Source organism: Erythranthe guttata, chromosome 8 (genome assembly GCF_056151865.1).
Source record: "Erythranthe guttata isolate IM_541 chromosome 8, IM_541, whole genome shotgun sequence".
NCBI lineage: Eukaryota > Viridiplantae > Streptophyta > Magnoliopsida > Lamiales > Phrymaceae > Erythranthe > Erythranthe guttata.
The window spans coordinates 4,414,430-4,442,286 of record NC_142540.1 but is presented as its reverse complement, the minus strand read 5'-3'; the positions used below and the strand labels follow the sequence as shown (position 1 = coordinate 4,442,286).

Here is a 27,857-nt window from a genome sequence, read left to right as displayed (position 1 = left end):
TAATAATAATAATAATAATAATAATAATAATAATAATAATAATAATAATAAGGGGTCTTAAGATATAAGTCCCTAGTGACAAAACTTATTAGAACTAAATGACAAGTCTAACTAAATATTTGCTTCACATCCTTTATAAATTTCATTCCAAAAATGTCCTTAACAAATAAAAATTGTAATATACATCAAATAATATTTTAACAGCATTTATCATTTTCATTTTTCCATCTAGCATTTTTTTATTATTTTTTTCACGTAGAATATATTTATCTTTTTCTTTTTTCTACATATTTCTTTTTTTTCATGTCGTATTGTTTTCATTATTATAAAAATCTAATTATATCATTTTTACACTATTATAAAAAACATACAAAAATAATTTTTAATTCCTACATAATATTGAAAATTATAATAAAAATTGTTTTTTCGTTTTTTTATTCAATTTACATTTTTTTAATTTTATTTGTTGTCAAAATTGTAGTAGGCTATGAAATACTATGGTATACTATGATATACTATGGTTATGGTGTACTACAGTGTACTATGATCTACTATAGTTTACTTGTCCAAACCCTAAAAGCAAAGTATACTACAGTGTACTATATAGTCTACTACGGTGGACTACCAAACCCTAGCACCCAACAACACCCAATCTCGCCAACCCTAGTCGTAAACACAGTAGCCGTCAAACCCTAGAAGCCAACACCGCCGACCACCACAGCCCCCCCAACACGACCACCGCAGCCCCCCCCCCCCCCCCCCCCCCCCCCCCCCCCCACCGACCACCACAGCCCCCAACACCGCCGACCACCGCAGCCCCCAAATCGCCGACCACCGCAGCCCCCAACACAGCTGACCACCGCAGTCCCCCAAACACCGCCGACCACCGCAGCCCCCAACACCGCCGACCACCGCAGCCCCCCAAACACCGCCGACCACCGCAGCCCCCAACACCGCCGACCACTGCAGCCCCCAAACACCGCCGACCACCGCAGCCCTCCAACATCGCCTCGACCACCACAAACGCCCAACACCGCCACGACCACCACAACCCCTCGCCGTCGCCTCGACCACCACAACGCCTTGCCGGAAGATAAAGAGGCGAGAGGGAGAGGGAGAAGAAGATGCGAGAGGGAGAGTGAGCGGTGAGAGGCGAGATAGAAAACAAAAAAAAATATGAGAAGAAGAGGCGAGAGGGAGAGGGAGCGGCGAGATGCGAGAGAGAAAACAAAAAAAAATATGATTAGTTGAATAAACGTGGGATATTATATTTAGGGTATAAGGGCAAACTAGGAATAAAATAAAAATTAGGGATGTGGGTCATATATTATTTTAAAGGGGCTTTAAGATATGCATCCCTAGTGGGAAAAGTTATTAGATGAAACACCCAACTCTACAAAAACATTAGACAAACATCCTTTTGTGAAATATTGACCATAGTACCCTTACGGAGAAAATAACGCCGTTTATTTTTAATTTTGGAAAAAAAAAACTAATCCCACCAATCCCGCCACTAGTATTCTGTGAGATTATATTTTCCAAAATCCCAATTAACCGTAACAAAACCAACTCACTATCCCCCCAAATCGCCCCACCGTCTACATATTAGGGTTTTTTTTCCCTTTCCTGTTAATCTGCAAATCGTGCACGAGTACCACCAGTGCTTCCAACAAAGTAGGCGCAAGTCAGGTCTACCAATGTCTACCTCAAGAAATCGATCAAGTAAGTTTTAATGTTTCTTGATTTTGTTTTAATTTTGTTATTTTTTGGGTTTTTAACATATTGAACGAACAGGGGAGATGCGTACGAAGCGGAAACAAGACATAACTGCCCTAGACCCTGGTACGATTCAACTCATGAATATTCTGTTGATGTCGTGTTTCGTAATTCTGTGAGTTTCTATGTATTCAACCAAAAACTCATGGAGTCGGCTGATTAAAACTTTGATGGGAATTTTTTTTTCTTTTTTCGGACAAAGGGTTCCCCCCGTTGTTGGGTAAATCGCAATATGTGTTCTAATATGTTTCAGGACTCCTGGGTGTCGTCATATAGTCATGTAGGGCCGATTTGTGTGATATCACGGTGGTTGGTGTACAAAGCTCTGAGTTTGTCTATGGTTATCTGCGTATGTCTATGGTTATCTGCAGAATTACGCTTCATTACTATGAAAAATAAAAGTTGTACAACTGTCAATGAAGTTTTGAGAAAAGGTGCTTCCCTTCCGTTGGATGTTTTTTCTATGTGACAGTAACATTGTTCGTAATGTAGTTGCTAATGATTCGTATTTAGATTTCTATTGCTATTTGAATCTGTGTTTCTATGGCCTTCTACAAGTGCATAGAGTGTATTGTCTCATAGTTTCTATGGTATTCTGTAAGTAGTATATCAGAGTATTGCAATTATATGATATACAATTCCATGTTTAACTGATCACTGCTAAAGATTTTGGATGTTTGAATCGTTACATAGTACATGTAACTTTGTAGTATACTATGTGCATCTAATATATTCTATGGTTTTGCGGCAACTGCAAACAGACGGTTGTTATAACACCGCAACAATTGAAAATGTAACCGGATTAGATGGAACTAGCTTTGTGTTCCCAAGCATGCTACTGGTAAGAATTAGTTTAACAATAGAAAACTTCCCGTTTATGTTGTTTAATAGTCTTTGATGCACAATAAATGTTCAATAAAACAACAACTGGTACCATAGAGAAGCGGCCATAAACTAGAGAGTCTTGACCAATTTGAAAGATCATTTAATGTAGTTGAAATAACTGAAATTTCGGCTGTTCCATTCAGTCAGATGTGAGGAAGGGTAATGCTGAAAATGTGTTGACGAAAGAAATTGTTGCTCAGCACCGTTATCTCATATTCCCGCTTCACTCAGAGACAAACCCTAGTGCAAGGTACAACCACTGGACTCTCCTTGTCGTAGACATGAAAAGCAATGAATGGAAGTACTACAATTCATCAACTTCGCGAACAGCTGCAACATCCGACGTCTACATCAATGACGCCAACGACATGGTATAATCGTATCCCAAACCTTATTAACTTAAACATGTTCACTTAACAATTAAATGTATTTACATTCTATTTTTACCATACAGAAAACATATGTCGAAGAAACTGCTCTAGTCATGGGATTATCACGCATTCCAATTGGCCAACCATTAAAAGTTGAACTCAGTCCCCAACAGAAAGCTGATTCCACCGATTGTGGTGTGATCGTTCTATACATAATTAGAGAATATTTTCTTCAAATGCCATTAGAGGTCAAAGAAGCAGAGGAGGGTGTCGCATAAATGAGAAAGGACATTGTAGTGCATCTTCTGAATTACAAAATCAAGTAGCCATAAATAGTCTCTTTTTATATGTCTACTGTACAAAACGAAACTTATGTAGTATTTATGTTTTTCTGCCCTAGCTTTAACTGTGTTGAAGTACTCAAAACAATCTGTTGTTCACAGACACAGTATGTTATCTATATATGCCTTTTTGAAACTATCTTTGTTAATATTGTATAGTAGTGTAAAGGAATACCATAAAAATGTCAGAACACCGTAGTGCAAACCATACTACATTCTTCTATGGTAAACTATGGAATAGTAATGAAAATCGGCGGATCGCGCTAATTGACAGCCCACATATTTTCACAAGCAACATATCATTTACAAACACATAATGCATGAATAACTTGAGGCAGATTCAATAATGCAATTTGTTGAAAATGAAACATCGCGTAAATCCATCAATAAAGGTTACAATACAAACAATGATACATATCTCACAACACATAACACCATGAAATTAATTCAGAGACATTATTTGAGTTTTGTTCATTCAGTGATGCGAAATATTTGTAAGGTTTTGACAAACAAATTCGACATAAGTGTACAAATTGTAATGATGTCAAATATGAGTCCTCATATATAATTCTAAAATACCACAACTTTCTTTATGATATTATACATCACTACACCAAATTAAGATACCCGCACTACGTGATAAAATGCACCAACACTGGCTGCACGGCATTTTTCTATGTTATGGTAACTGAAATAAGGAATTGCTCAAACATGAACCCATATAATTAACTAAACATAAAATACTCTAAAAACAAATATATAATTCAGAACAGTAAGAAAAAATAAGTCCATGCAGTAAAAAGACAAACATTCATCAGAAAAAAAAAAAAAAAAAAAAAAATACTGCAACAACGCAAACCTTCACCCAACATAAATCCATGAAAGAAACATAAAAAAAGAAAACAAGTCTATAACTCAATGCAAACTTGAAACATCCAGAACAAAACTCAAAACAAACTACTGAATAGCCCTCGTGCACGTCTTTTTGTTGTGGGATCCAACCTGGTTGCATCGACTACACCTCATCCTTCTCGCTACGCTCTCACCCCTAGATGCAATTCTTTTCGTCTTTGGTCTACCACGTTTAAGCTGGAACTCAGGTGGCCCAATCACAGCCAACGGCGGATCCGCAGTAGGCCTAGCAAATGGAAAAATAGCTTTAGCATAACTTTGTCTGTACGACCAAACATGAAAGTAGTCGTCCACGTAATTGTATCCATCCGTGTTAGCTTTGTTTAAAACGCAAGCAGCATGAGCACATGGGAAGCCGGAAATTTGCCACATTCGGCATGAGCAGGATATGTTCAATAAGTCAACCACGGCAACAGGTTCGCTCAATACCTCGTACACCGATTCAGATGCTTTCCAGGCAACCATGTCCTACTTTCCTGCACCAATGCACCATAACGTTCTTCTGCCAGAGGACACAACTCAGTGTGCCAAGGCACCGTTGTATCATACCTCAAGCACATCTGCAGCATCAACAAGCTCCTAATGGCATATATCATCTCCGTAATTGGTAACCCACGATATTTGCTAATCTGCGAATTCCAAGACTCTGCTAAATTTGAAGTCATCTCACCAAATCTCTGACCAACAAAATGTGAACAAGCCCAGTTTTCATATGGCAGATCAACCAAGAAATTATTCACCCTCGGACCTCCATTTTTTCGAAAGTTCTCCATGCTAATATCAAACTCAGCACGTGTAGCAGCATAAGAACCTTTTCAAAAAAAACACGAATAAATATATAATAAACATTTACACTATATTGTTATGAACAACACAACACCATTAAACAACTCCAACTAGTTAGATATGTAAATAATACTCAACTTACATTTATTAAACTGAGCCACCATAGACTTCCGGAACAACGATGAAAAATGATACTACAATATTTTACTAAATCGTTTTTTCGACTCAAAATTTAATTTTCAACACCATATGTGGATGTCGCAAAGACAAATAACGATAAAAAAAAAATTGAACATACCAACAAAGACGCGAACAAACAATGATATCAATGACGAAGAAAATACCTTCTTGAAAAAAGCAGAACAACGAACACTCTCGATTGTCTGCAGTCAAGATTAGCAGATTCAACTGTGTATTGCTATGAAAGAAATCTTCGCAGATTACAACTGTATTGATTTGTATGAATTCTTTTTCACATCGTGCAGTATATTTAATGAGATTCATAAAGATACAGTTACTATCACGATAGAACGTGATTGAGACATAATTCCTAACTTCAAGGGACGTGATTTATTAAATGGACATAACGTTTAATAACTCTACATAAACGTCCGGTTATATCTAAGGGTATTACTGGGATATTTAAAAAATAAATCCCTTATATCTTATATTTTTAGAATCTAGGGATTTAGTTACAAGGAAAATATTGGGCCCGTAACCCACATCTAATAAGGTTTCGTATGAGGGACTTGCAGCATATTATCCCTATTTTAAAATAGGGATTTAATTAAAAGATTGAATTTAAGGTTGTCATTTAGTTCAAATTATATTTCATTTAAGGGACTCTTAGCATATTAACCCTAATAATAATAATAATAATAATAATAATAATAATAATAATAATAATAATAATAATAATAATAATAATAATAATAATAATAATAATAATAATAATAATATGTGGTCAAATGGGGAGCCATTGAAGTAGTTATTGCTCGGGGTGATGATGATCAGCGGGTATGAGTATTATCTGTGGTGGGCCCTCAATAATCACTCTTAAATATATCAATAATATAATAAGAGCTGGCATAGCCGAAAGGCCCATTAATTTTTATTTTATTTTCTAATAATCTATATATGAAAATTTATACATGTATTTATGTCAATATCTATTCTATTCTGAATTCTCAAATAAATAAATAAATAAATAAATAATCTATTCTACAATACACATTGCTTCCACAATTTTACTCGATTTTTTTTTGCAAATTGGATTGTTCTTAGAATTTTAAGTTTGTAGTATGATTAATGACGTCCTCCTCCTATTTTGTCAAGAAGTAGAATCGATTTTGTTCTTGGAGTTTCATTGCGAGTGGTTTACGGTAACGTTTTGTATTTTTATAGTAAATAATTAAGATTTTCGATATTAGTAAGATTTTACAGTTTTTTAGTTACATCATGAATAAACCTATTTAGACGTCCCACTTAGAATCCAAAACTTCGGCCTTATGAGATTCTACACCTGGTGAAAGTACATCTTTTGATTTTTAACATCAGATTTATATAAATAACTATCCACTACCCACTGAGCACACATGGTATATGTGTATTATTATGTATAAACCTATAATTTAAAAGTAAACTATGTATTTCTCAGATGTAGGTTCGACGAAACCAAGATATGGTTAGGAAAATAATTTACAGAAGGAAGAATTGCACTTACCATCAACATGTACATATATAAATATATATAAAGATATAGATAATAGATAGATAGATAAATAAATACATACATGTGGTCCTAATATACAAGTAGCTACACATCAATTGATCTTTACATCTCCCCTCCCAATAACTCCCTCCTCATCATGTCATGTGAGCCCAAAAGTGAAGCCAAAAGAACCGTTGGAAAATTCCAACGGAAAAAAAAAATAATAATTAAAAAAAAAAATCGAAAAAAAAAAACAAGAAAACGAAAAACTCACTTTCGGCATTACCACAAAAAAATCTTACAACTTTTCTTTTTTATTCCCTTTCACCATCAATCATAAATGAAAACACGAGTAGGGTTTTGTGGTCGAGTTTCCAAGTGTATAACTTGTGGATCATTTTTCCTCTAGGCGTTTGACGGAGATGTAGAGTCCTTTGGGGAAATCGACGAACGGGAATGCATAGGGGAGATCGGAATCTGCTGTGGCGCACCATTGGAAGTTGAGGACTAGGTGGTGGATGAATACCGCCATCTGGAGCTTCGCGAGTTCCGATCCGGCGCAGAGGCGCGGTCCTCCGCCAAATGGCATCATGTGGTTGGTCGGATTCGGTGCACGCCCGTGAGTGTTACCCTGCAACCGCATTAATAGTGACGTGTCAGGACTGTTCGGGGGGTTCTTGTTCCCGTAATTCGGTGATAGGGTTGATGCCTTGGTTGTTTAAGGAAGCAAAAAAATATTAAAAATTAAAATTCAAATAGAAATGCAAATAAGAATAAAAATGTAACATGTCTTCTGTTTTTTTTAATTGTAATGTATAATTTTATCTTGTATTATATTTAATTATATGTTAAGATGACAGATAATAAGATAAGCACAATTAATTTGATATTGGTGCAAATATAAAAAGAATTGTCCAGGTTATAATATGGGCACCAATCTATAATATGCTTTTCATGTACAGCACATAATCACCTCATAACATCAATTAATATATAAAAAAAAAAAAATTGATTCATTTTTTTAATAATTAAAAAAATTATTATTTTTAATTTTTTTACTTTTAAATAATAGGCAGGGCCATGCCAACTCGTGAAATATATATATATATATATATATATATATATATATATATATATATATATATATATATATATATATATATATATATATATATATATATAAACATAAAAAAATATTTGGACCAGCAACAAAAGAGAAGGAAAAGCACTCGTGCACGTGCACGTGCAACCCCACAATCCACATGGGGACTTTAATCATTCATCATCACTCTCGCAAGCACGCACGCACGCACGCACGCACGGACGGGGGTAGAGATTTCCTACTTCTTTTCCCTACAGTTTTCCGGTGGGCCTCCCCATCCGTACGCTGTTTTCACTTACGCCCGTTCGTTTTGATCATGACACCGCATCACGTGGGGCCACCCGTTTAACGGATTATGATTGCTTAATTAAATACTTTTGTTTTTTTTTTTTCCTCTACATAAAATACATTTATCTTTGTGCTCTTATCTCAATTATTTAATAGGAATGGGTGGAAATTACTTTGGAGAGGGGTTCATACGGTAATATCGGAAATTTGTACGTTTGCCGAACCGAGGTATTCGGTTCGATACGGTTTTTACGAATTAATTCGGTTTCTTCGGTTCGACAACAGCAAAACTGAAAATATTTAATATTTTTCAAAAGGGCAATGCTAAATCCTACACTAAAATTTACTAAATCCCACACATAAATTAAAAAAACATTCTCTCTCTACTCAAATTTTCTCGAACTTTTCTCTAAAATGATTTTATCCAAGTCACTCAAAATTCATTATTTTTTATGTGAATAATCATAAAAAATGAGTTCCATTTTATTTAATATTTATTCAATTTCATTAAGCATTTTCAATTATTCAAATTCATACGAATTCGATTTTTTTCCTCAAATTTCAACTTTATTTTAGTTTGAACATGTGAAGATTTTTGTTAAATTCGAACTTCGAATGCTAAGGATGTTTTTAGTGTGTAATTTTGTGAAAACATTAGGGAAAAAGAAGGATGAGGGAAGGAGAAGAGAAGATTTTAGAGAAAGAAATATTTTTAGTTATGTGCATGATTTGGTAAAAATAGTGTGGGATTTAGTATTTCAGTTTTAAAAAATATAAAATAAATATTTAAACTAATTATTTATTGAATTTGACATTCACATTTTCAACAATCGACCCTAAAAATAAATAAATAAATAAAACAATTATCAATAGATCTAATTTGTAAATAATGACAAAAAATTAATTTAAAAGTATTTTATAATTTGTTATAACCTTAAAGAATTTAAAATAAAAGAAACAAAAAACATATTTATTAAATATTTCGGGTAATCAGTACGGTACGATATATACTGTATTACCGAATACCGGAATTCGATAAAATCTTTACCGAATATTGGATCGAATTTCACTTCGATTCGATCCAATTGGTTTACCGGCCGAGTGAACACCTCACTTCGGACCTCTTCACCCCATAGTGGAATACATTACCCATATATTTACATATATGTACTTCATCATACATTTTATAATTAATAATACATCCACACAATTCGGCTCATAAATCTTATGAATCGAATATATTCCTACCTAATAATGAACATCTAATAAAAACTATATACTAATAGAATTTCTATTTTAAATTGGGGTCAAGCAATTTGCATGATTAGTGGGATCTCCTTTCATGTTCAGTTATTGGTTTGTTATTTTTAATGTTTGGGACAGGTGTCCTGTCGGTATTGGCCAATCCAGGCTGGTTAGAAACCCGTAGACCACCACACCCACATGGTACACCAATGGGTCGACCCATTTGAGTTCATTGTTCATGTAAGAAAGCATTTAAATAAAAATGCAGTTATCTCTATGTATAGTCCTATCACTAATACTTATCAAAATTATTATTGAAAAAATAATAATAGCTTATCTTTCAATAGAGTATTATCATATATTACTCGGTTGAATATTGGATTTGTAGAGGTAACTCGTCAAATTTAGATATTGTGTTCGATGAATTGGAGTTCGGGTAATATATAACTATTGGTTTGGTTTTGCAGATGTTACACTCGATGAAATACATCAGGTGATCTTGAATATTTGATTTACACATAATAACACACGCTCGTACGTATATATGGTTAATCGACACTTATTTATACAGATTTTCGATTCAAAATCACCCGGTGTGTTACACCAGAAGTAGCATGTGAATGCATAGTTTTGTGTCAATGAACGATAAGAGTTCATATAATGTGTTTTGCCCAGTATATCATAAATGAATGTAAATCAACTTACAAGAGGGATACTATTTCAATATTTTCTCAAAATAGACATATAGGATTATTTGTCAAAGATTTGGATGATTGACAAATTGACATTATCAAATGGGTGAACAATCACACCACTTAATGATTAAATCACCTAGATGTCTAAAGAGCCTATAAAAAGAAGATAAATTAGGTATATCCTTAATGCACTTTTGTTTATGGTTGAAATTGAGACATCAATTCATGAATTTCTTCGGGTTTGATTTTTTATTTTCGCCGATTTCGATCTGAAAGTTTTTTTTTTTTTTTTTTTTTAAATTATGCTTTTCATTTTGAATTAAAAAATTATCCCACTTTTTTAGGAAATTCGACTTTGAGAATTCAAATATTTGTAATATGAATATTATTATGTATTTTATATTATATGTGAATTTTTCTTTTGACATTCTCAATTTTTTGAATAAGTTTCTTAATTACAATTAAAATTTTCAAAATTCTGATTTCGGATTCTTTCATTTCCTTAGATTAATAGTCTTTATTTTTTTATTTTTTTATTATATATCCCGAAAGAGAAGCCCAAAGTTGGAGATAGGGGTGTTCACTCGGTTCGATAATCAGTACAAATTTTGGAAGTATCGAAATTTCGGTACAGTTTTATCGGATGAAGAGTGCTAGTTAGGGCTAACCGAAAGAAAAAGATTGAATAGAGGATAGGGTGAAAAAAGCAGAAAAGTGGCAGTATATGAAGAGAGAGAGAGAGAGAGAGAGAGAGAGAGAGACGAACCTGCCATCTCCATGGGTTGAAGTGCCAAGGCTGTTCATAAAGTGTTGGATCTAAATGCACTGCTGCTATCACCGGCAACACTTTCCACCCACATGGAATGTCATATTCTTTTTTTTTTTTTTTTTTTTTTTAATCCCCCAACAAAAACAAATTCAACTAATTAATAATTACTTACTAATAGCAACATTATTCAATTTAGCAAATAAAGAAAAAAAAACTATAATAGTAAATCCTCTACCTTTGTACCTAACATCTTTTAGGGCTTTCCTGTGTAGAAATCTAACCACGTTCCCCAGCCTCAGTGTCTCGCTTATTACCTGATATATATACATATATAATTTTGGGAATTAATTTACTAAATTATTTAATTGAATATATTTAGTAAGAATTGAAAAACTTACACATTGTGTGAACTCCATTTTCTTATAATCATCCCAGCTCAATTCAACTGCTTCCCCTGTTTCTTTCTCTCTCTTCGCCGTAGCAATTTCCACGTGTTCTTCCTATTTGATGAGAGAGAGAGAGAGAGAGAGAGAGAGAGAGAGAGGTCTTTTTATTTAATTATATATATATAAGGTTAATTAATAAATAAATTAATTAGGTGAATGAAGGGTGGCATACTCGTAATTGTTGAACAGCAGAGGGGCAGGCCTGCAAGAAGTAAATAGCGAGAGAAATAGCAACCGACGAAGTTTCATGGCCGGCGAACAACAAGCTCAAAACCAGGTCAAGTATTTGCTCTTTCGACAGATCAGAATTCTTCACCACCCATCCCAATAAATCATCTTCTTCTTCTTCCACTTTTTTCTCTATCCTCTCCTCCATTTTCCGCTCGATAAATCTCAGTATTATCGATCGTGACTATTCAAACAAAATTCAAATTAAAAAATTAATTAATTAATTATTCATTCAAAAATGAAAATTAATTACCTGCAAGGCTTTCCGGTAGGCGGTTCCCGGAAAATTCAACGGAGCGGAAACCACGCCTTTCATGAAAGTAATGTACTCTCTCTTCAACTGCTCCGTTTCCGGTTTTCCCGGTTCCAGGCTCATTATATGCTCCGCCATTAAATTGAATGTGAACTGCACATTTTTTTTTTTTAAATTAAAAACACACACAGAGTTGGGGTTTATATATATATATATATATAGAATTACTGTTCTGACCTTTTTGGATTCGTCTTGGGCTGAGATAATGGAGTTGTGCATCCATTTGGAGAGGACGAGCAAAGTGTGCTTTTCGACTTCACGGAGGAGATGAGTTTTGAGGCGTGAATTGCTCAAAAAATTGAGAGAAATGATTCTCATATCTCTGTGCATTTCTCCGACCAGAACAAGCATAGACCATTTCCCGAGGATTCCGCCGATGCTCCTCGGGTAACTGCACTCGAACAGTTTCCCTTCGTTCTGTAGGATGAATCTGTTCAGCCCGGCATCGGCCGACACTATTGTCGGTTCCCCGAACAAATGCGACTTGTAGATTTTTCCGTACCTGAAAACACAATAAGTTTAATTGATCATGTGTGTGTGTATATGTAACTTATTTTTTGTTTCGACTGATTGATTGATCGTGGAATAATTGGATTACCTGGAAATGTGTTGTTCCATGAATTTGCCGATGGTGTTGGCGGTGTATGGTTTGAGGTAGGCGATTGTTTCGCCGAGAAAAGGCCAGCCCATGCTTCCCGGTGGAAGATTGAGAGGCTTTTGTTTTCGTTTGCAGAGGTTAACGAAGATTAGAGACACGCATAAGAGGAAGAGAGTGAACTCCACGCCCAAATTATCCCACATGTTTTCTTCTTCTCTCTCTCTCTCTCCTCTTTTCTTCTCTCTCTCTCTAGAAAAACTGAAAAAAGAAAGGGAGATTTTTCTTGGTTCTCTGTTTTTGCAGAAGCTCTTTCTTCTTACAATAACTTTAGGCGGTTTTGGAGTGGAAAACAAAAGTAATCGAACAGCTTTTTGGCCAATAAGCTGCTTTTTATAGGCTTCAATTCTCTTGCCTCCGGAAATTATTTATTTCAAAATGTTGTAATAACTTGTAACATTTACAAAAAAAAAAAAAAAATACGACACAATTACATTTAACTACTAGTTGCATAGTTTGGTTTAATGTTTTTCAATTATATTTGATTTTTAATCTATGAATTTCTGTGTCAAAACTTTTATTTTTTTAGTATGTTATTATGCATCCATCCACTTACATGCTTTAATTTATAAATTAAAAAAATGTTAAATTACAACCACCCCTGATGTATAGTCAAATTACAAAAAGATTCATCATGTTTGGGTAATTACAACCACCCCTCAACTATAAATCTTCTTACACGTCCACTCTTGCGGTGTCAAATTTAGTAGAATCTTCTAGATTAGATGAAATATTCTCAATTTTGTACCCGTTTTATCTCATTCGAACTCCACTTTTTGAAGCAAGATAATCATAAGATGTGTTTTTTTTGCTTGTAAATATCAGACTGTGGTGTACCAGAAATTATATTTTTGCACAAAATACGTACAAACTAGAGAATATTCTACGAAATCTAGAAAATGATGTTAAATTTGATACCATAAGGGTGACCTGTAAGAAGATCCATAATTGAGGGGTAGTTGTTATTATTCAAACAAGAGGGAGGTTTTCGTAATTTGACCATACCTTAGGAATGGTTGTAATTTGTCAATACTATTTAGTTACAATAAAAGTAACCCAAAGTAATGCTAAATTCCCGATGCGTAACATTATAAAAGCCTAATAATCTTCTATTCCAGTACGGTCTAAGTCTAACTATAAAAAAAATATTAAGGTGTAAGAATTAAATTACTACGAAAAACATTAGAAAATACAAAATTCCTCCCAATTAGAAAATCTTTTTTTTTTACAAAAGAAAAAAAAATTGAAATTTTTGTATCATGTTTTTGATTCAATATCTCTTTCACCATGTGAAGACTAACTCCTACTTCCACTTGAAGTTGCTTCTCTTTAAAACACATCAAATAATGTAAGTCCATTTTTGGATGAGTTTCAGTCAACTTGAAACTACTTTTCTTTTCACAAGGTGTTATTATCAAGAAACAATGGAAAAGAAAAACACTCCACTATATAGCCAAGTTCATATGTATTTATTTGTGAATAATACATTAAAGCCCAAAGTTGAAAATTCCAGTACACATCGAATCGAAATAGGACGGATCAAATCAGAATTAACACTTTTTGAAAAACTATATTTCTTTTCAATTTACATTATTCTGAATAAAAATTTATTTATTTTTTGAAAATAATGGGATCGAAGTCTTCATTAATAATTGTCCTGCAATGAGTGTTCTAGTAGTTGGAGTAAGTGAATTTGTGTCAATTGATCCAAGTTCGGAATCTCGATGTCAACAGTCGCTATGTCAAGCTTGTACACATGGTTAACCTATTGTGGTTTATGTCTCTCCTATGCTTTACAAGATATTATACAAGAGTGTAAGTTTACCTAATGCACCTATACGGGTTGGATGTGGGTTTATTTATTACAAAAAAAGGTTCTTAATTAATTTATCAAATTAAAGATTCCACTTAAATAAGTTTCATTAATTCGATCAATCTCGAATTAGAAGTAAATAATGAGTTATTAATTTCCAATCATATTTTGAATATAATATTTGAAATTCATTGAAAACAAGTCTTCAAGAATCAAGATATTATATATTGCCTGTCTTATGCAATGAATTGATTGGAGGATTGGGATTCTATTTGTGTCGTGGACTATATGTTAGTACGCTATAATAATGAATTACTAATAATAATGAATTACTAATTGTGACAACATTGATTGATGTAATAATCAGTTGAGATGGTTTGGTAGAGCTATTAAAATTAACACAATAATCTGTCGGTATTGCCAGTTAAGAATTTTTTTAATTATGTTCAACCTCTAATAATTGATAACATGCTCAAACAAATAAAATAAACATATGTCCCATGAACAATTGCGAACTGTTGTGATATATATATATATATATATATATATATATATATATATATATATATATATATATATATATATATATATATATATATATATATATAATGCCCATGTTTTGAGTATTTTTAGCAGTGTTTTAAAACTCAGACTGGACTGGTCGGTTGAATCGATTAAACCGTGAACCATTGTCTTATTAGGTCTCGTTTAACCGGTTGAACCATATAACATGGGAGTCCGAGTGAACATTGCGTGTTTTGGCTAAAATTGTGTTTTTGTATATAAAAAGTAAGGGCAAATTAAGGTTGCCCCTGAAATAAGCCCAAATTACGAAGAAAATCTCTCATAATTGGATAATTACAATCACTTCATCAACAATGCATAGTTGGGATGATTGTAATTACCGAAATATAAGGGGTTGTTTCATAATTTGTGGACACATCAAGGGGTTATCGTAATTTGCTCTGAAAATAAACAAATAAAACGACACATTTTTATTGCCCAGTTGAAAAAAAATAATTTTTTGTTTTTGAAATTGGAAGACATGTTATTTTTTTTTAATATAATTTCTATAATATTTGAAATGATTTGGTGTAATATGTGTGTAAAAGAAAAATAAGTTTATTTACATTTTAATTCGAAATGAATAATGAGTCCATGTGTGAAAGAAAAATATGCTCTATTTATTTACTATACAAAGTCCGTACAAATAATTATAAACTAAAAACAAAAAAATCAATTGAATCCGGTTGGACCGGTCCAACCGTGACCCAGTAGCTTGTACTCAAAACATTGATTTTTAGAATTAACAAATATTTTGACCAAGTACTCAAGTAAAAGTTAACAGAGCAGTTGTGTTACATTAAAAAATAAATTTATAAATGTATAAATATAATATGATTTTAAAAATTAATCTGTGACATTCATTTAAATAACACTGAAATGAATTAATTAATTACATATTATTATTTATATCTTTGTTTTTCCGTTTTCCTTTACAGCATATTTCCGGTCCACTTCCTTGAGAAACATGAATAACGATTAACATAAATGCTGTGGGTCCCATTTGACAACCAATCAGAAGAAAGTAGGAAATTACGTAACCACTCGTGCGGCTACCCCACCTACAGTTTTGGTCCTGCCCAATCATTACCCACCATTTAGACCCGGTGGTAAATACATACCCCCATAAATCATAATAATTTATTGAATTTCTTTTTACAAAATAACAATCTATTAATTTTGGTGATTGTTACACCGTGGCGGAGTCAGGATATGGACGTTGGCCCCGCTCAACAAATAAATTTACAAAATCGCGGCTCGGGTGAGTTTAAAATCTTGAATCCGCTCATCGACTATAATAGACCCCACATTTTGCGATTTTAAGCTCGTACAGTTGTAAATAATTTAATTTAAATATGTCGTATAATTTGTAACAATTAAGCATTACTCCTTCTGATCCATAATAACTATCACTTTTAAAAAATATTTTTGTTCTATATTACTGACATTGCGTTGCTGCGCACAAATTTTTTTTTCTTCTATTTTAACTCTATTAATTCAATTCGAAATATTAACTTTCTATTCTAAATTTAAATTGATAATGTTATTTTAGTCTCTTTACGTGTTTTTACTAAGGTGGTGTTTGCAAATACTTTTTGAAAGTGATTATGCGATTTTTTTTGCTTATAATCTGTTTTTAGGTGTTTGCAAAATCAACTTTTGCTTTTGCTTCTCTTAAAATAATCTGCTTTAAGCTATTTTTTTTAAAGCACCCATAACCCTGCTTTTTCAATTTTAGTTCATTTTCCGAAATATTTGCAAACACCCCCAACTTTTAGAAATAAGCACTTAAGACTAACTTAAATCACAATCACTAACTTCTGCTTTTAAATAATCATTTGCAAACACCACCTAAAATCAACCGTATCTATGGAGTAATTGTTATCCAATCCAAATAAGTGGGCACAATTTTTTTATTATTTTTTTTCTTTTCTAGTTAATACTTGTGGTTAGTTGTACCTTCTGCTTCCCACGTGTGAAATCCCTACACGTATGGTGGGCATTGTCTCTGACCAAACAAATTAATTGAGTTGCCAACTAGTGTAGGCCCATCACTCAGAGGTGGGCTGGAAGGCCCATTAATTACAACCCAACTCGGATTAATTAAACTATTTATTATTAACAAAATATCCACATTCAAAGTAAAGCCCAAGATCTTCAATGGGGACATATATTCTTGATTCTACTACTATTTTTTTTATAAGATACTATTATTAATTACTATACACACACACACACACACATATATATATATATATATATATATAGACACACACACATAAATTGTGTGTGTGTGTGTGTGATTATGTGTGAGGAGGAGAGTGTGTGCAAGTCATTGAATGAGTTAAGAAGTGCTTCGTTTCTATTCAATTCTTAGAATAAATTACAACTGCCACTCGAGGTAAGGTTTATTTATGAAAAAAAAAACCCTTTATTTTTTTCCTAATTACTAGTATTTTTTAATAATTACTATGCAATTTATAAATTTATTACATTAACACTCTTTTCTAGAGGGTGGAGGGAAGAAATTTATAGGGTTAGATAAAATATCATAAAATATTTCACATATGAGGGGTTTCATTGTGAGGTCGTTGTAAGTGAACTAAAAAGTCAAAGTTATGAGATAAGGCAAACATATCTCAATCTCCACAATGATATGCATTTGGCAATTGGATTAATTGGATGTGTCTTAATCATGTTTAAACCTATAATTGCATTTGTCCAAAGAGATTTAATGATTACAAAAAAAATGGATGAAAAGAAAAGATTATGATGATAGAGACAAAAAAAAGTAGAGAAAAAATTATGAAAAAGATAAGCAATCATTATGTGTTGACAATGCAATAGAGTACATCGATTTAATTTTAGGTTAATTACTATTACCTCTCGATGATCCTTTTAATAATGTATTTTCTTACACGATCATTCTTTACATTATCAAATTTATATACTGAAATATGAATATTTTTTTATAAGAAAATGCATAATTGATGGGTGGTTGTAATTATATACTCAAATATAAGGGATTGTTGCGTAATTTAACTTTAGAACAAGGGCTGACCGTAATTTACCTAAATAACTTCAAAGTTTGTTGTGTATTATATTTCCAATATCACTTGAAGAAAACATTATGGTTATGTTTGTTAAGCTTTCCAAATTCTTTTCACACTTTCCCCAAAATGAAAATTATCTTTCTACACTATTTTCAAAAACTTTCCCCAAAACAAATTCAAATATTTATCTCTCTAACAAACATGATTTGACCGCTACAGTGAAAATTGTCTTCACTAAAATACAAAATCAAATCACTTTATCTTTTAAATTCTTCTTCCAAAATACCTTTTTCCAACACCTTTCAGACATGATTTGACTTGCTACAGTACAAATTGTTTCCTCCCAAAACACAAACAAACTTTATTTAATTTTCAAATTCTTCTCCCAAAACATCTTTCCCCAAAATAAAATGGAAATGGAAGCCCAAAAGCTTACCAAACAGAGCCTATATATTTTTTTCTCTCTGCAATATTCAAAGGAAGTAAAGAGTTTTCATTTTTCAAACTCTTCAACTAATTAATTGTAAATATTTGTCAATACATAATTTCATTTTGTTTTAATATGATTTTAATATTGTATTTGTCTACCTGAAACCATGGGCATACATACATGCTTATCCTTTTATATATATATACCTTTCCCACACCCTATAGTAAGGACAAAAGGGAGGCAAAACTAACTTAACCATTTTTGTGAGAATAATGCCCATATTGGATTTCTATAACATATATATAATTATATTATATATATTATAAGCTATAATCATGTGTAATGATTCACATAATAAGGTACGTGTTTATCTCTGATCGATGCTAGATTAAAATAAAATGTATGTGTTATTATGCGGTTAATTGAACTTTGACTTATAAATTTTAACAGTCCTATGACTTCTGCATCGGAGGACAACAGTCTGGTCACTCAGACGTATCACCTAGTACTTATTATCAAATTATTTGTAGGTTAACATATGCATATTCATCGGCCGGACTACCTCAAACACGTGTCATAAACTCTCGGCATTCTTTACTCTCCTAAATTCAAAGACCCTTTGTAACGCAATCGAAATTTGAGCAGCATCACCACCCCAAATTAAAGTTTTTAGATATGAAAATTTTATTTGCTATATTAATTAATCTTTGTATTATTTATACACTGCATGTATTTGACCTTACACATAAATTAGGTGATGGTTGATTGAGTAGTCCAATCAATTAACTATTTGCGTAGTGACAATTGCATGATACAAATTATATAATATATATAATACTCCTTCACCATGCATCCTAAACTGCCAATTGATACAAATTAATATAATAAACAATTTAGTACAATATTTCGGTATTATGATTAATAATACCGAAATGGGAGACTATTAATATTTTATTATAAATTTTAGAATTATCTTTTCGTACTTTTATTAGAACTAAGGACCCGTTAGACTAAGCTAATTTTAAACAATTGGTACCCTCTTATGTCTGATAACATGTTTTAAGAGCTGATAAGTTGTTACATCTTATTTGTAGAATTAATTTTTAGAGTGTTTGGATAATGAACTTATTTGCTATTTTTATTCATTATAAGATTTTAAAAAAAATTGTGAGGTAGAGATAGTAATTAGAAAATATCTTATTTACGATTCACCAGCTTATTTTTTAATGTAGAGATACCAAACACTTTGTTAGAGCTTATAAGCCTTTAAACATCTTGTAAGCTCTTTCCAGCATCTTATAAACTTAGCCAAACACCCTCTAAATAGTAGCATGGTGTTGACACGAATATTATTTATTTATGAAATAATCTTATTAGAAGACCATTGTATATTCGCTAAAATAAAGGTTATAATTTATTTTAAACTATGCACTCAAAATTGATGCGACAAATCAAAAAAAAGTTTCCAACCAAACAGAACCTTACAATCATTGTGCACGCTTTACTTTGCCTCGTGGCTTTCTAATCAAAGAAGTCCACAATTTTTTTCTTTAAAATTAATTATTTTTACTGCGGTTCTTTATTCTTTAGTTAGTACTACATTAAAACATCGGTTAATTAGTACTCGATAATATAATAACATTGTTTCAATAATAGTTTTTTCTGGTCCCAACTCGATAAAAACCTTCTAAGTTATTTGTTCGACAATTTAGTATTTCGGTAAATTAATAGAATTTTGATAATTCCAACTGTATTATTTTATAGAGATTTAATTGTATGTGCTAAAGAAAATAATTGTTTAAATATATTGTAGGAAACAAACCCCACCAAAAAAAAAAAATAATAAATATTAGATTGTACTGAATGTAACATTTGGCAGAGAGCATTAATATTCACAATGTTTGACCAATAAGATTGATGTAATGTACAGATAGTCCCAATTTATTTGGGGTTAGAAAGGTTGTCAAATTGAGACAAAGGGATAAGATTTTGGGAACTGTGCCCAACGCCATTCCTGTAGTCATGGTCATCGATTCTTGATTTCTATTTCACCTAACATAAATGTGAGCAGCAAAAATATCCCACACCAAATATTTATAAAGTAGAAAGAACTTAGCAATGAAAGGTATAGATGCAATCTTTCACTTATGTAAATAGTTTTCAAATTACACGATTTATATGTAAATTGCACTAGGCATAAGTCATGTGCTCGAACATAAAAGTAGAATTCGAACTCGAACTGTTTGGCATACACGATTTATTACTTTTCACCGGTGAACGAACGCCTTGTAACATGTTTTGGTTTCTTATTAACACTAATTTATGTGTGGTCTAAGTAATTTGTAATGTTGTTAAAATATAATGGTTTGTTACTGATGTATTCACTATTTTAATTTGTAATTTGGCATTTAGTAATTTTGTTCAATGTCGAAGGTTATGGAACTTCTCCTTACATAGGACGGGTGTTGGAGTAAGTAAGATATTATTATTAAAACTTAATCTGTTTTTCACATTTGTCGAAGTAACAACAATTTACAATACTAGATAATTAATAGCAATTGGTAAGTAAATTATTGCACGAAAACATATTTATAGTTAAACAAAATTAATAGCAACCTAATATAAATTTGTTCTCGAAATACCATCGTTTAATAAAGCACATTATAATATGAAATGTAACAACCTCATTCATAGGTTATAATTAATCACACGATAATGTGAAGATCTAAAAGGAGTAGACTTCGTGAGTGTGTTACTAGTAATGTCCGTCCAATATCAATTGCACCATATTTGCCTTGTGATCATCACTCAAGCAAAAGAATATATCAAGATCTTTGGGGTTATCGCAAATGCGAGAAGTTGCTTTAAGCCTCTCTTCAAAGGTAAGGTGTTGCATGTTGGCTAGTGCGTCAAAAACTTGTTTCCTAGCTGCCGACACATCTTTCTCGAACCCCATGCGACTCACTAATTCAGCCATTTGGGCCTTGTTAAGTGTATATTTTTACACTTTATCGTACCTTTTTATTTGAGCTTTTGGTGTGTTTTAACGATAATTGGTGCTTAAAAAGTTGATTTATTGTATTGTAGGTACAAATTGAAGAATTGGAAAAGTATGGGGTCAAAACTGCAATTTTGGAGAAAATATGGGCCAAAAGTGAAAAAATCAAAATTATGAAGATTTAAAGCTCGGACCCCGTCCGAGTTTTAAAAACTTGTTGGCCGAAAACCTACACGCTAGTGCACGTATCGTACAAATAATAAAGTGGACAATTAAGTCCGGATATCGAACCCACAGGGAATATTTAATTATCTAATCCTAGACGCTAAATCCTACCAATTGTTATCAAGCCCACCCTACACAGTCGAAAGATGATTAATAAACTAAATTAAACTAAAGCAATTAAAAAGACAAAAACAAGAAAGCAATTAAAACGAAGATTTAATCAATGAAAACAAGCCTAGGATTTAATTCTTCCCCCTATGTGATTATTATTCCCCCAATTCCTTCAATTATGCAAGCAATTAACCCGGATTATTAACCTGAGATGCTAAAATAATCATAACCCGCTTCCGCGTGTATTACGATTCTAATACTCTAGATTCAATTACTATATTCCTATGCAATTAATTCTAGAACACATCATTAAGCACAAATCTCAATAATGGCTACCTAAGAGATTAACTATATTCCTATGTTAATACCACAAAGGCTCTTCTACCACAGTTCTAATTATCAACCCGATCTTCCGATTCATGCGATTAACAATAACATAAAAGCACATAAGTTGATCAAGTTCATGCACTTAATAAAACAAGTAGAAGAAATAATCCAGAATTAAAACTTGCATAAAATCATAGAAAAGGGTTCATAAATCCCACATAGGGTTCCAAATAAAATCCTAGAAATAAAGACTTAGCTACTCGTAATTCTTATGATAAATAAAATAAAATAAATAAATTAAATAAGAAAAACTATGCTTGAATCTTCGTTGATCTTCTTTGCTTTTGAATTTGCGTCCCAAGATTGATCCCTAATTGTGTGCTTGACTTGGTCTTATATAGGGTGGAAAACTTGGGGAAGAAGGTAGTTTCCTTGTGCAATTATGATTCATTTACTGCGTTTTTTCGTCATCTCGGACGGCCGTCCCGAATTTTGTACTAAAACTCGGACGGCCGTCTCACAACCAGACACTGCTTCTGGTTCTCAGACGGGGGTCCCAGAATTAGCACTAAAACTCGGACGGGGTCCGAGCTTTAAATCTTCATAATTTTGTTTTTTTCACTTTTGGCCCATATTTTCTCCAAAATTGCAGTTTTGACCCCATACTTTTCCAATTCTTCAATTTGTACCTACAATACAATAAATCAACTTTTTAAGCACAAATTATCGTTAAAACACACCAAAAGCTCAAATAAAAAGGTACGATAAAGTGTAAAAATATACACTTAACACACCCCCAAACTTGAACTTTTGTTTGTCCTCAAGCAAAATCTTCCAATAAGCAAATAACTTAACTATAACATCTCATCACATAGATCAATGATCAACTTCACGTTTTCAGAACTTGTAATTATAATGACAATTCTTAGGCATTCGCAAGCTCAAAATTCAACAACACTTAGTCACTCACCATTACCAAAAACCACAATTCATACAATTGCTTCAAGCATCCAATATTTGCAAATTAAAGATAGAAGGAATTTATACTTACATGCATATGCTTGACTCCAAATACTCACCAAATTATTCTACTCTACTAATATCGAACATTAAGCTATTGGGATCATTGGGGCTTTGTGGCTTTCAATTGTTAGGCTCTTTGGTTCGAGGTAGGAAATATGGGTATATGTGGCTATTTTTTCTTGAATTTAGGTGATTACGCCAAAATTTGAAAGATAGACGTTTGAAACAATGAATTCACCTCTACGGACTTTAATAAACTCGATTCTCAAAAGTTCAAAAGTCTCCACTTTTGCTTTTGAGGCAATGGATCGAGTTTTCAAAAATAATTCAACAACTAGTCCTTATTTCTCCCTTCTAGTCTCTTCTTCTTCTCTTTCTCTCTCTCTCTTTTTTTTTTATTCTTTTTCTTTTTTTTTTCTTTTTTTTTTCTTTTCTTTTCTTTTCTTTTTTTTTTTTCGAAGAAGAAGAAGGAACTTATAAAATTTTTCGACCGAACTCCAAAGGGTAATTTTCAAGAATCTTCGCCTATTCTACCTTACACATTGGCTAAAAGAAAGAACACCTTTTCTCCGAGGCTCAAATCAAGGTTCTAAGGATAATTTCGATAAAAATGTCGGCTTGAAAGGCTCAAACGGTTCAAAGAAGGCCCAAATCATATCCCAAATCACTCGCTACTCAATACTTCGTATCATAAATTTCCTAAGGTGAGTTTTAAAACCGAACATAGCATGATCTAGCACAAATTAATTCCAAATTTAAAATACAAAACATTCAACCAAAGCAATGCACAAAATGTGATTCCTAGCAATAATTCGCTTCTAAGTCCCGTTGAATCGAAAGCTAAACAAACATCAAATCCTTATCACACAAAACAAGCAATCTCATCATCAAACATTGATCATCTCTCATCATCATAAATCATCGATGCATTCGACTGAAGCAAATTTTTTTTTTTTTATATTCCGGAAAAACGAGAAAAACAATAAAAACGAATAAAACCTAATGCATGCATACTAAAACAAATAAGCACAAAAATAACATGTTTTTCTCCCCCAAACTTAAAATTTTCGTTGCCCTCAACGAAATTAGCACAAAGTTTTAAGGATAGAAAACACCTGATTTAGTCGGAGTCGATGTCTTCGGGGTGTGAGAATTTGTGGGAAAGAAATTTGATTTTGCTCTTGCGAAGATGCCCTCTCTGTCTCTCGGATGACCGTCCCGATCGCAATTCCGACCTTAAAAATAAGAAATCAAATAAATTAATTAGAATGCATGCCTATGAAAATAAAAATAAAACATAAAATTAAAGAAAAATATAAAAAACAGTAAAGCTCGGGTTGCCTCCCGAGAAGTGCTAAGTTTAAAGTCTTCAGCCAGACTTTGCTTCTTGAAATTGTTATGTCCAATCCAAAGCCTTGTAGATTGCGCATCCATCCATGAGCTTTGTCACTTCAATTGCAACCGATACAGGGATAGGATTGCAATATGTCAGGGTCCACTTTAGCTTGTAATCTTTCTTGGTTGTAATCAATCGGTACGAAGCCAAGATGGAATCTTCATCACCCGCTCCCTCGAATTGGTACACAAAAATCTCACGTCCGTGTATAACCTCCACTTCAAACACATTCATCTTCTCATCAACCTCTATTGATGCCTTCAAAGCCACGTCATGAACAACAATAATATCCTCAATTTGAATATTTGCACTAACCACATCCATCTCCTTCTTCTCTAGTTCCGAGACATCTTTGGAGTTGAGCTCGATTTCATTGTCTGATTCATCATCTTCAAGTGTCTTCGTAATTTTTTTTTCCCTCTCACCGACACTATTTTCTAGGTCTAAAGGATTTTTCTCATCACAAGTTTCAGACGGATTTTCTTTGTTGCAACCATTCTCGACATCGTCTGAAATATTTTCAAGAGACCTTTGGCGCTTGAATTCTTCCAACTGTAACTCCAGTCTTCGGATAGATGCTTGAGTGGATTTCATAAATTCTTCAAGGACGGAGTTCAAATAACACTCCTGAACAGTGGGTTCTCGTGGCGTGTTGGTGTATGTGTTCCAATAACCGCCGTTGGTTTTATCTATGAAATTATTCGCTTTCGGTGCATACCAACATTGGTTAGTGTAATGATCTCCACCACATATTGAACAAAGTGACGGCATGTCATAGGTATTTTGGAGGTATTCGCGAGACGGAAGCCATTCATATCCCGTTTGAGGTGCGCGAAAATTGTAACCTGACATGTAACCAAAGCAAAAAAAAAAAATATATTAAAAAAATTAATTTGGGTGAATCGTGAAAATTGTTCAAATTTAGAGCTAGAATAAAATAAATAATTAAAATATTCCCCGGCAACGGCGCCAAAAACTTGTTGGGTGCTAAATACCAACACGCAAGTGCACGTATCGCAAACAAGTAATAAAGTGGACTCGTGAGAGTCGGATGTCGATCCCACAGGGAATACGCAAATTACCTAATCCTAAGTACCAAATTCTAACAATTATGATTTTTATCCAGCCTACGCAAAGTAGTCGAATTAAATCAATTAAACAATTAAACTAATTAAGAAAGCGAAGAATCACGAGAAAATATCAATTAAAACGGACCTAGGATTTTATCTTCCCCCTATGCAAGAATTGCTCACCCAAAACCCCTCAATTATGAAATATATGATTCATGATTATTAACCCGAGACACTAATTTACTCATAACCCGTTGTCGCGTGTATTATGAGTCTATTATTCATAAACGATTCACTATATGTCTATGCAAACCAATTATGAATAAAGCATTAACTAACAAGTCTCGTAAATGGCTACCTAAGGTGATATCTGTATGTCTACGACACCACATGCAATTGACACACTCATCCGGTGAAAACTACTCGAAGGTTCTTCTACTTACCGTCTAATTATCAAAATAGCTCTGTCGAGTCAATCCCAATAATCACAGATAAAGCACATAAATTGATCAAGTTCATGCACTAACAATCATATCAAGTAGAAGAAATAATCATAAAATCAGGCCTCCATTTTCTCGAAAATTTTTGAAGCCATCTCAGCGTAACCACCGTCGTTGGGGTCACTACGTGATCGTTTTTTAGTCTTTGATTTACTCTTTGTGGAGGTTGCTTCATCAGCCAAGCTAAAAGACATGTATTGAGAGTAACTGTCTGCATTTGACGGATCCAATTGTGGAACTTCGTCATCATCGTTGGGCATGTGTTCTTTCCCTTTGTTGGAGTTCGACACCAAATCATTAATGGCCTCAGTGAATGCTTCAGCATGCTTCCCCGTGGCACGATCCTTACAAAATATTTGAGACCAATCCTTGTAAAACGGCCATGATTTGTACCGCATGGAACGGGCGTTAACATCGGTCTACGTGCAAACACGGAGCAGCAGCAGTATGAAGTTTAAACAGTTATCAAAAATTTCAAAATTCGAAGACGTCAATGGTGTCAATGGTGTTGTTCGAGTCGTTCTAACCAAATCCGGACCTTGACAACATGGTGCTTAATGCTCCATAATGTTTTTTCCACACGTGTATCTTCGAATGGATGTGGGGGGAGGCCTTAAGATCGGTTCCGGAAAATTTTTGAACCATATATTGTTCAAGGGTTCCTCAATAACCGGTTTTAAAGCCATTTTCGCACTTCCAACCTCTTGACACAATATCTTTCAAACCTAAAATTAACGTTTGCTCTTCGAGGACTGTCCAACAGCGCCTGCTGTTGGAGACACAATTTTTGCTTGAACTGCATTTTTTCGGAGCACCAGTACTTTCCATATTACCTGAATTAAATGCAAATTAAACCAGCCATTGTAACTACATAAATAATGTTCACATCACAGTAAGTACAAATGGGAACAATAAAGCATTAAAAATGCAAGACACATTAGTATCCATGTTGCAGTCGTAAATACACACAGTGAAATACATTTAAAGTACGGAATTTATTGGTTTTTTTTTTAATTTGTACTATCGAGACGATAACCACTGATTGTACATGTTAGTCGCAATTGTATATCGCCAGGTCGTCCACTCCTTTGAAGTCTCAACAGTATTAGTGTAATCCTCGCCGTTAATAATGCCTGGATTTTTCCTGAAAAAGTCGTCTAAAGTTTCCTCTTCTGGATCAAAGTCGTTGGTCGTGCGTATAAAATTATGTAGGAGACAACACGCCATTACGATCCTATTTTGAACCTTGATGGGATAATATGCTGGACTACGTAATATGGCCCAACGTGACTTCAAAAGCCCAAAAGCCCGCTCGATGATGTTTCTTGCCTTGGCATGTTTCATGTTAGAAAATTCTCTAAAATTTCTAGGTGCGGTTCGACCGTTTGCATATGCATCGAGGTGGTATCTACAACCTCTGTACGGTGCCAAAAAACCTTCCCCGTTTGCTTTAAGACCACCCGCAAATAGTCAAGGTGTGAAGGTGTTCGTCCTATTAAACTGTAAGTTTGGGTGTTATTCTGAGAGCAAGACAACGGACGACGATTTTTTTTACTAAATATGTGAACGGAGATCAAGAAAAACAGCCGAAGATTAAACAACATCTTCTTCTTTTTTTTGAAAAATCCATCGCAGTCCCACAATTTCCTACATTGACAGCAATACCTCATATTATTCGTGTATTCAGTAGATACATATTAACTGCACAATCTCCGGTTACTTATGGATTAAGAACATAACTGATAGTCGTTCAGTGCTGACCTATGTTAGTAGGTGCATAATTTGTATTATACATTTATAAACATCTTAAATAACCTAAATTCA

The 27,857-nt window shown here is 33.3% G+C and overlaps 2 protein-coding genes across 2 annotated transcripts; both read right to left on the bottom strand.

Moving 5' to 3' along the window:
- Positions 1 to 4,330: 4,330 nt before the first annotated feature.
- On the bottom strand, positions 4,331 to 4,750 carry LOC148768338 (uncharacterized). Its single transcript, XM_088821107.1, has one exon. It carries the CDS (start codon positions 4,748 to 4,750, stop codon positions 4,331 to 4,333), a length of 420 nt encoding a protein of 139 aa, XP_088677233.1.
- Positions 4,751 to 6,830: 2,080 nt separating this feature from the next.
- On the bottom strand, positions 6,831 to 13,028 carry DWF4 (Cytochrome P450 superfamily protein). The gene is made up of 8 exons (XM_012978647.2): positions 12,467 to 13,028; positions 12,046 to 12,370; positions 11,809 to 11,961; positions 11,500 to 11,739; positions 11,280 to 11,381; positions 11,117 to 11,195; positions 10,879 to 10,985; positions 6,831 to 7,413 (listed from the first exon to the last, which is right to left on the bottom strand). The coding sequence occupies exons 1-8, from the start codon at positions 12,667 to 12,669 to the stop codon at positions 7,177 to 7,179; spliced, it is 1,446 nt and encodes a 481-aa protein (XP_012834101.2). The 5' UTR covers positions 12,670 to 13,028; the 3' UTR covers positions 6,831 to 7,176.
- Between the last annotated feature and the right edge of the window lie 14,829 nt (positions 13,029 to 27,857).

What these genes read in the sequence shown, in the direction of transcription:
- LOC148768338 (XM_088821107.1), bottom strand. Translation starts at nt 4,750, where the DNA reads ATGGTTGCCTGGAAAGCATCTGAATCGGTGTACGAGGTATTGAGCGAA.
- DWF4 (XM_012978647.2), bottom strand. Translation starts at nt 12,669, where the DNA reads ATGTGGGATAATTTGGGCGTGGAGTTCACTCTCTTCCTCTTATGCGTG. An exon ending in CTGCTGTTCAACAATTACGA is followed by an intron (nt 11,382 to 11,499) that starts GTATGCCACCCT and finishes CTCATCAAATAG; the next exon opens with GAAGAACACGTGGAAATTGC. An exon ending in AAATGGAGTTCACACAATGT is followed by an intron (nt 11,196 to 11,279) that starts GTAAGTTTTTCA and finishes TATATATATCAG; the next exon opens with GTAATAAGCGAGACACTGAG.